The following is a 9720-nucleotide window of genomic DNA, read 5'->3' on the forward strand; positions in this document are numbered from 1 at the left end:
GCCCCCCCCGCCGCCCCCAATAAAAGGACAATCAGACATTCATGTAAATTACTCCCATACGGCCTCTGGAAGTGTTGATTACAATACTGTCAGATTCATAGATTTCATTCATATTTCTCCAGTTCTTGAGACAAAGTCTTTTTCCTTTCTGGTCCCAGACCCTGACTGGGTATACATTTTGGATTTAATTGTCCTGTCTTATCAGTGTCCTTCCATCTGGAACAGTTGATCAGCCCGCCCCCCCATGTCTTTGGCCTGAGGAGGATCCAGGCCTTCATTCCGAGGGTGACCCTCCCTGGTCTGTTGCTGCTCTCTCGTAGGTGGCCTCAGGGCATGTGCTCAGAAGTGATGCCCTGCTCGTCTAAGTAGGTCCCACCAGGGGCACAGGCAGTGTCCTCTTGTCCTGCTAGTTAGTGGTGATGTTAACCTTCATCATCGAGCCAAGTTGTGTCTGCCAGGTTTCTCCACTATAAAGTCACCATTTTGCCCTTCATATTTGTTAGTATTTTGTGGGGAGGTATTCTGATATTACACCAACAACCTGTTCCACAGGTTCCTCAGAAAGACGCCTAAGTAAATAGATTATCTCTTGTTTTATACTTTCTATGCTAAGTATAAAACAACACATCAGAGCAAACAAAACATCTCCCAAAGGAATGTAGCATGGATAAAATGAGCCATGCCATTTTTCATGAAGTGGTTATTTCTGAAAACATGAGGATAGAATCATGAGGAGATTCTTTGTCTAGCTGGTAAATCTCAGTTCTTTTCTTGAGGCTATTCTTTTTTTTTTAATTGTTATACACTAATTACAGAAAAACCGGGAAATATGGACAATAAAAAGAATACATATATTATCCAACAGAGAGGATGACAATTATGCCTTCTGTTTCTTTTCTATACCCTTTAAAAAATGTGATCACATCATATATTTTCTTGTTATCTGTTGTTTTAATTTTCATGACAGTCTTTCCATCTCATTCGTGTCTCAAGAAGACGCTAAGAAAAACAAGTGGTTTTATGAAGCATTCTTTTCTTTAGCTTTGCTGTAGACATCAAGCAAAACCTCAACTTTTCTTTTTTCATATCTGGCCTTCACATTTGGTCAGTTTTTTCCTGACCTTTTCCTAAGCTGTTCCGTAGAATTGTTTGTGCCTGTTCTCACAGTTCTTCAAAGGAGACACATTCCCGTAGGGCTCCCCCTAAGGACCAAGATGACCTGGAGCAGTTATTGAAAAAGGCCTACTGCGGCCAAAGTTGTTTGTAAGTGACCGATCAGACCTATTGGAGACAAAGGCTTGTAACATGGGCGTCTTAGTATTTAAGCCCTGCAGACATCTCTTGCCCAAGCTTCAGTGGAGGGTGTAGGTGGATAGAAGGGATTATGTTCAGAAGATTGAGATCTGCTTGGTAGTAACATATTAGGTGTGGAAATAGTTTCTAGTGTACAGGTATTTTGAGCCATTTAAAATGCAAGAAACATATAAGTGTTGAAACAACAGTGGTATAGATTTTCTTTTCTGTTTATTTCAGTATATAATTATTTACTGGCATAGGGCTTCCTCTGTTAAGAACAGGTATAGAAATGTTGACATTCAAGTGTAAACTTGTTACTGACTATAAAAGAACTTGTAACAAGTAACAACTTGTTCTTCAGGCATTGGAGTCTAATGGGCCTACTTATACTTAGTTCATTGATCAAATTCATTTTCAGGTTAGGTTACCATCATTGAGCTGTATTGCCTTGTCTGATCTTAAAAAAAAAATTCTTCAAAAAAAATAAAAAGGATGCTTTTGCTGCATGTTAAAGTAACTAACATGTAAAGACTTTGTACAGACACATGCCAGTGGTTGATTTGTGAGTAGTAAAAATGGTCATAAATTTAGGCTTCTAAGCAAATGTAGCTGAATGCACCTTTATTCAAAGTTTTAAGATTGATCTTTAATTGAGTGATGCTAGTTGTCTTCAAAAGTTTGTTTTAAAGCTAAACTTTTGCTCTTTTTATTTGTGTATTCTCGATGTGCTTCCGCCTCCTGAGTTCTTCAGATGTAAAGTAGCAGTTCCTTTGCCTTGAGAGATGAGGCTGACTGACGTTATTTTGCTGCGCTTCTTCTATTTTAGAATAATATATAAGTGTTCCATGTGCGACACTGTGTTCACCCTGCAAACCTTGCTGTATCGTCACTTTGACCAACATATTGAAAACCAGAAGGTGTCTGTTTTCAAGTGTCCAGACTGTTCTCTTTTATATGCACAGAAGCAACTTATGATGGACCATATCAAGGTGTGTGTGCATCTGTCCTCTCCTTTAAATGAATTGCAGATACGTTCATTGGTCATAAATCAGGGCTAAGCTGCAGATTACTGTAAAGCATGCCTCACTGTCCACGGAAGGGCTAGGAACTGGTCGTTGTCACTGAGCACCCCACATGCTGTCATCATGTGCTTACCTGACTGTGGGATTCCTTACACGCAGGAGTCCTGATCTGCCTACCATTAAAGATCAATAAAAAGGAACAAATGCATGCCCTGATTTTTAAAAGAATAATAAAGTATTAGGATTTTTTTTTCTACATATGAAAATGATGACTGTGAAGTTTACTTTTTTTTTTTTTTTTTAAAGATGACCGGTAAGGGGATCTTAACCCTTGACTTGGTGTTGTTAGCACCACAGTCACCCATTGAGCAAACTGGCCATCCCTACATGGGATCCGAACCCATGGCCTTGGTGTTATCAGCACCGCACTCTCCCGAGTGAGCCACGGGCTGGCCCCTGAAGTTTACTTTTTGGAGAACTTCATGTTGTGTAGGATTTATAAATAGGGTCTCTGACGAATTATGTAAATTTGTGCAAATATTGGTATATTTAGAAGAATAAAGATTTTCCCTCGAAACAATTTAAGTAGTTAAGTTTGCGTTGTAATTGGTACCCCTGGATCTTTTAGTATTCTTTTTCTATAATGATTGCATATAAATTGACTATTAAATATCCAAGACGTAGCATGGTGCCTGGCACCTGGTGGGTGTTAAGTTAATTAAATAAGTGTCCAGTTTTACTGTCTATTTTCCAACTCTACACATGGGCACCAAAGTCTGTTTATAGCCTTTTAAACTTACAAAGGCCAGTGCTTGGTTCTAGCTTCTTAACTGTCTATTGTGATAAGTTGAGCAATTTTATTCCTTGTGTGATTAGGAGATAACGTCCATTGGCTTCCAAAGATTAAAATGATTTACTTTTGAAACAGAAGCAGGAGACCCATTATTATCATGAACTCAATCTCATTCTCTTAGTTTTTCTCTTTTTTAAATATATTATACCAAGAAAAGGTCAGTTATCTAGTCTCATATCAGTTAAATGAATAGATTTACTAATCCTTTAAATTTCCTATCTCGAACGTATTTGAGTTCATTTGAGTAGAGGAATTGCTTTATTGCGAATGAACTTAACGTCTCAGAGATTCTACTCTGTGTTGGCAAAGATGGGTAGTGGTGGTAGTGACATTACTAGGGTGACTAAAATGCACAGGAAATACGTTTTATCATTCTTGCTTGAAGTACAATAAAATCCTCTTTAAGATATTTTAAACATATTAGTTAAAATTACAAAACTATTTAGACAATAAATGTATATTTAATGAATAATCAGTAAAAACTAAAAGCTGCTGATAAAAAAGTAGGAACATTGAAATTAGTTCAGACTATTTGAACATAATCTATATGGGCCAACCAAAAACAAAAAGAGAGAAGAAAAAAATGTTGCTTCTTAAGAGGCTTTTAACGTATTTGCTTTCTGGAACTCATCTTTACATCTGGAGCTGGGTTCATTGACTTTGTGGTTAGGGTCTTCCTTGTGTTAATAGTGAATTTGGAGGAATACAAGGTTCCAAGAACTAGAGACTGAAGAAGAGTGTTAAAGTCCTGTGGCTACAAGGAGGAAAGAATTGTTTTTATTCATGGGAACCTTTACAAGTCTACATGATACAAAAACAGTGGGAATATTCACTTATGTTCTCATTTCAAGTATGTTCTGTACATTTAAAAATATTATCCTGGGGCCGAGCCCGTGGTGCACTGGGGAGAGTGAGGTGCTGGGAGTGCAGCAGCGCTCCTGCCGCGGGTTCGGATCCTATATAGGGATGACCGGTGCGCTCACTGGCTGAACGCGGTGCGGGTGACGCCACACCAAGGGTTGCGATCCCCTTACCGGTCACAAAAAAGACAAAAAAAAATAAAAATACAAAAGAAAAAAAATTATCCTGCATTTATGTGTTTGGGGATGGATAAGAATAAACATAAACATTTAATGGTGCCCTGTTTTTGTTTTTATTTTAAAGATAATATATCTAGCTTGTTATTTATTTACATTGCCTTATATCTGTGCCACACAGTTTTTCATGAGTAAGGAATTAAGAGGAAGTGGAACAAGAACAGTGTTTCTCCACACACATGTTCATTTAAAGGTGGATCTTTATTTGCCCAATTTAATCCAATTTTTATCATTTCTTCATTCTACCAAAATTTAGATTATTTGTAGGACTCCTGTACTCCACACTGGCATTTACTTTAAAGTAAGCTTTCAAGTTAACAATCATTCAAATTATTTATTGTTATAGGAGCTAAGGAAAAATTAGTTCTAAAATAATTAAGTTGTATTTCTTTTATGAAAAAAGGACATTTTTGTTTTTGATTATCTTATTTTTCCTCATGCTGTGTTTTGATAATACGAATAATTTGAAATTCCCATTTTAGCACACATTTTATCACCCTCTTTTGTCATGGCAGAGTTTTCTGCTGCTTTTCTGTAATTTCTATAGTACTTTAAGGTTATCTTACAGAAGAATGTTAATTCTTTACCCTCTTCAACTTTCAGTTAGTAAAAATGCATTTGCCTAGAAACTTAGGAAAAGTTTCTTAGAAGTTTTTGGGGTTTGTTTTCTTTGAGTTTTAAATGGTTAAAAATATAAAAACTTAGCTTCTGTTTTGGAAAAGGCTGTTCAAACATAGAACCCTCCCTCCCTCTTGCCCCGCATAGTGGAAAAGAAGCAAATACATAGTTTTTGGCTATCAAGAAATCATGTCTTGCCCCAGATTTTCTCTTTGTAAAGGAACATGGTTAGACATAAACCTCATCCCCTTTTTATGGACCACTTTAATGGTTGTCTGTTTGGGTAGACCTTGTAACGTGTTAATGAGAAAAATGTAGAACATTTTTCCTCCTGGGGAAAGATGGTATTGAGGGAAGGTTGGCTAATTCTTGGAACTGTTTAGATAAGGTATGGTGGAAAGTGTGTTGAAAGTGGAGCTTCTTACTGGAACACTTAAACAGAAATGTGGAGCTGAGATCTCAACAGTGCGAGTCACTGTGAACCAGGGGACCCTGCATGTGTTCAAGCCCCTTGCACCTAAGGAAAGGGTTTTCATCTTGTGTTTTTCTGTAGGTTTGAGAATTCAGAGGCTAACTGCAAGCTTGAATACTGATAAGAAGAAAAGGCTCTATTTAAAGATAAATTGTGTATTGAGACACGATTTATTTGCTCCCCCATTTTTTTTTTTTTTTTGGCTCCATGCTTATAGAACACAAAACAAAAACCAAAGTGAGCTGTTCTTTAAAATCAAATTTCACTAATTTACCCCACTCATATTTGAAGTGCTGTGAGTTTAAGTTGAAGATGGCTGTTGTGGCTATTATGTTAATGATAATAAATAGCTAACCAATTTAAAAAGACTTTAAGTATCTACTGTCTATAATTCATAAATCTGGGTGCTATCAGTAAGAAAGGGTGGATTGGGATAGGATGCATGGAGATAAAAATGACCTAAAAAACTCAGCAAAACCCCCAAATGTTACAAATATTACAAGAATGTGAAAGGCATGAAAAGGAAGGAGAAAGGTTTTCCTATTGATTTATTGGTCTTAGATGTTCATTCAAGTTGGTTAGCTAAGGGGCTCAAATACCTAATGGTATGTTAGCCTATTTAAACATTTTTGGGCAGATGGGAAAGTAGACTGTTCTCCAGAAATGGTCTGTTGTAGAGAGAACTCACTTGGGACCATTAGGGGAGAATAGAATGCCAGTATTAATTTTGAGGTCTGTCTTTAAAGAATTTTAAAATGGCACAAACATAGAAGCTTTTAAAAATTTTTTGGAACTAGAAATGCAGAACTTACTGTAATCATAAAAGTTAATGCTCCTTTATCTCTTTCTAAATGTATTTTTAGCTTAGGTTTTCTTCTTTATATATTAAGAAGTATTTCTGAATGAACATAAAATCTTATTGAAATGTCTGTAATGTATTAAGGGAGTCTGCATGTGCTTTCTTTTAGTGGTGTGATTTGTGATAGATATTTCTTTTCTTTTTATAATATAGTCTATGCATGGAACATTGAAAAGTATTGAAGGGCCTCCAAACTTGGGTATAAACTTACCTTTGAGCATTAAGCCTGCAACTCAAAATTCAGCAAATCAGAACAAAGAGGACACCAAATCCATGAATGGGAAAGAGAAATTGGAAAAGAAATCTCCGTCTCCTGTGAAAAAATCAATGGAACCCAAGAAAGTGGCCAGCCCTGGGTGGACGTGTTGGGAGTGCGACCGCCTGTTCACACAGAGAGATGTGTATATATCCCATGTGAGGAAGGAGCACGGGAAGGTCAGTAGAGTGAACACCACCCCGTGTGGGTGATAGAAAGGCACTGGGCTGACACACTTCTGAGACTCAGACTGGGCTCTTGGCCTTGACCTGTCAGTCATGAGTAGCATGACCTTGAAAATCACTTATTATCTGTGCCTCAGGTTCTTTATCTGTAAAATGGACATTTCCAAGTCCTTCCAATCTTGTTCTTTGATTTTGTTAATAATTGCTTTCACATGCACACCCCAAAACTAGAAGTGGGTTATCCACACGTTTGTGTTTATAGCTTAGGTAACTAAAAACACTGATAAACCAGAGGTAAAGGTGTTTGAATTTACCTCTTAGCCCTGTGTCAAATAAGGAAGAAAAGAAGAGTGGAAGAAAGTGGATGTGTTGAAAACTGCAGTAGCATTTGTGCAACTTACATGTTTCTTCATCGAGTTTTGTGGTGGGAAGAAGAACCTCATCCTTTAACGTTACTCCAGAAGAAACTCGATAACTCAAAATCACTGAAAAACCTGTTACAACATGCATATTCCTTCTCTTTTCAAATAATAAGTACACATCTCCAACTAATAAGGAATTTTTAAAATACTCATTATTAGACCTAATAAAATTAGCAAAATTATTTTTAAATATTATTTAATTCTGTATTCAATACAATATTAAGCTTTATTCACATTTTTCTGATTGTCTAAAAGTTGGTTTGTTCTAGTCAATATTCAGAAAGAGTCTTCATACTGTATTTGGTTGTTGTATAATTTAAACCTCTTTTATTCTATAGCAGCCCTCCCTCTATTTTATTTCATTTTTTAATGCACTATTGAATGTTGGAAAAATTGTGTTGTTTGTCCCATAGATTGTCCCTTACGTTACTGGATTTGGGTGATTGCTACTTTTTTGACATTGTTTAACTTGTTCCTCTTTATCCCGTAATTCCTAGAATTTTAATTAGATTCTGGTTGAACTTTTTAGATTAGAGTATGTCACAGGTGTTGTATTCTTTCTGTATCACATCTTGAGGAATATAATGCCAGCTGTCCCACTTTTTCTTTTTTTTTGTGACCGGCCGCACCGCGCTCAGCCAGTGAGTGCACCGGCCATCCCTATATAGGATCCGAACCCGCGGCGGGGGCGCTGCTGCACTCCCAGCACGGAACTCTCCGAGCGCGCTTTTACCTTGTCACCATCCAAATGGTATACACTTGCCTTTTTTGAGCATCTATCATGATGATCCAAAATTGCATAAAGATGTTTTTATTGTATTTGGTCTAACTGCTATATTTCTATGTATAAAATTAGTTACTTATAGAATATATTTGGCTTTAGTAGCACATTGCTTATTTAATCATCTCAGGTTTAGGCTTCCCTAATAGCATCTTACAATACTCATTGTAAATATTGGGTAGTTCTTAAGGAGCAATACTTTATGAACCTCCTTTATAACCCTCCTTTATAAAATACACTACCAGTAGTTCTTTCAGTGCCTGATGGGGTGATTCTAGGAAAAGTCTTCTCTACTTGGCACACAAACTGGATATCATAAATATTAAAACAGGAGCTGACCTTAATAATTATCTAGTAGTCCAATCCTTTTGGGGGGGGGTGGCTGGCCAGTATGGGGATCAGAACCCTAGACTTTGGAGTTATAAGGATGTGCTGTAACCAACTGAGCTAACCGGCCATCCCCAATCCTTTTATTTCTTATACATGTGAGTTTTCTGTATCTTAAAACATTTCAGAATCCTTTCTTTTCCTTCTTTTTAAAAACTACCTTTATTTTGCACATTTGATAGTGATCAGATCTAGAATACAAGATGAGGCTACGGCCTCATCAAAAGAGATGATCGGATGAAATTTAGCACTTAAAGAAAGTATTTGCTTTAGGACTGGGGCACAGAGCCCCCTGTATTGGAGATGTGTGTGCATGTGCACAGCTTGTGTCCTATGTTAGATGGAGCCCGTCATCAGAGAGGAAATGTTTGGCTCAGTAGGATTTTAGGATTAGCCTTGCAGCTCTTGAGCCCCTGCCTTTTGGAATGAGGTGCATCAGCTTAGATTGCAGTTTCAATTCTGTTCACTCCGCCTCCTGAAAGAACTGAGGGAGCAGGGAGGGAAGGACAGGCATGTCTTCACAAGCCAGCAATGAAGAGAGTGTGGGCGTGAGGCAGAGCCAGTGCTGGTGTTGTGCCTGCTGAACCAGACACCCCCCAGGCGTGCCTGCATCCATTCCCATTCCTTTCTCCCCCTCCTGTCAGAATACTCAAGTCTCTGCAATTTAAAACCCAAACTTCAAATCTCTGACACTCCTCTTTTCTCTCTCCCTTCAGATGTGCAGGCAAGTTCTGTGCTGTCTGTGCCTGTCCCCGTCCTCTCCTCAGCTTGCCACCTTTGGGGTCAGCCCCACCTTGGCACTGAGCCTGCTCACTCCTGACCTCCTTTTCCTGGTGTCCATAGGATGTGTTTTGATCTTTACCTCAATTGACCCGGTTATAGTGTGTCAGTGATTGCTGTTTTTTTTTTAAAAGCATTTTCTCTCCTTACTGTTGAATACTACTCTCTCCTGGGTTTTCTCGTGGTTGCCAGAACACCCATCAGGTGTCTGTCCTAGAAACACTTCATTCTTTCTCTGGGAAATTCAGCCACTCTCCTAGCTTCGCTTCTTATGTGTATATGCAGATAACATCCAAGTCTGTGTCTCCAGCTGTGGTTTCTTGCCTGAATTCCAGTCTCTGAAATCTAACCATTTATTAAGTGTTTCAGCTTCTTGGATAACTCACAGAAGCTTTAATCTAAGCCTCTCCAACAGTGAACCTAAGCTGTGCCCCCGCCCCCAGCTTTGTGGAAGCTTGGTGTCCAATTCGACTTGCTGATTCTTCTGCCCCCTCCCCCTTGGGGCCCCAGCCATCCATTTAATGCTCTTGAGTCCACCCATTTATCTCTGTTGTCATGGCCACTGCTTCATTTAGGCAGCTGTCAGTTCTTGCTCAGATTATTGTTCTCATTGTAACCAGGAAGAGTTTTCTGAAGTACAGATCCAATTGTGCCACTCTCTTGCATAAAGTGTTATATTCCCAGTTGCCCTC

The 9720-nt window shown here is 38.3% G+C and overlaps 1 protein-coding gene across 1 annotated transcript in view; it reads left to right on the plus strand.

Annotated features, from left to right (window-relative positions):
- The window catches only part of ZNF532 (zinc finger protein 532), a gene marked incomplete at its 3' end in the record, with an annotated part of 75041 nt that overhangs the window by 64238 nt on the left and 1083 nt on the right, over positions 1–9720 (plus strand). Inside the window, exons 7-8 of the mRNA XM_008583039.1 lie at positions 2123–2285; positions 6371–6652. Coding sequence (XP_008581261.1) covers positions 2123–2285; positions 6371–6652 — 445 coding nt within the window. The remainder of the gene's footprint in view (positions 1–2122; positions 2286–6370; positions 6653–9720) is intronic.

This window comes from Galeopterus variegatus, unplaced genomic scaffold (genome assembly GCF_000696425.1).
Source record: "Galeopterus variegatus unplaced genomic scaffold, G_variegatus-3.0.2 Scaffold2806, whole genome shotgun sequence".
Taxonomy (NCBI): Eukaryota; Metazoa; Chordata; class Mammalia; order Dermoptera; family Cynocephalidae; genus Galeopterus; species Galeopterus variegatus.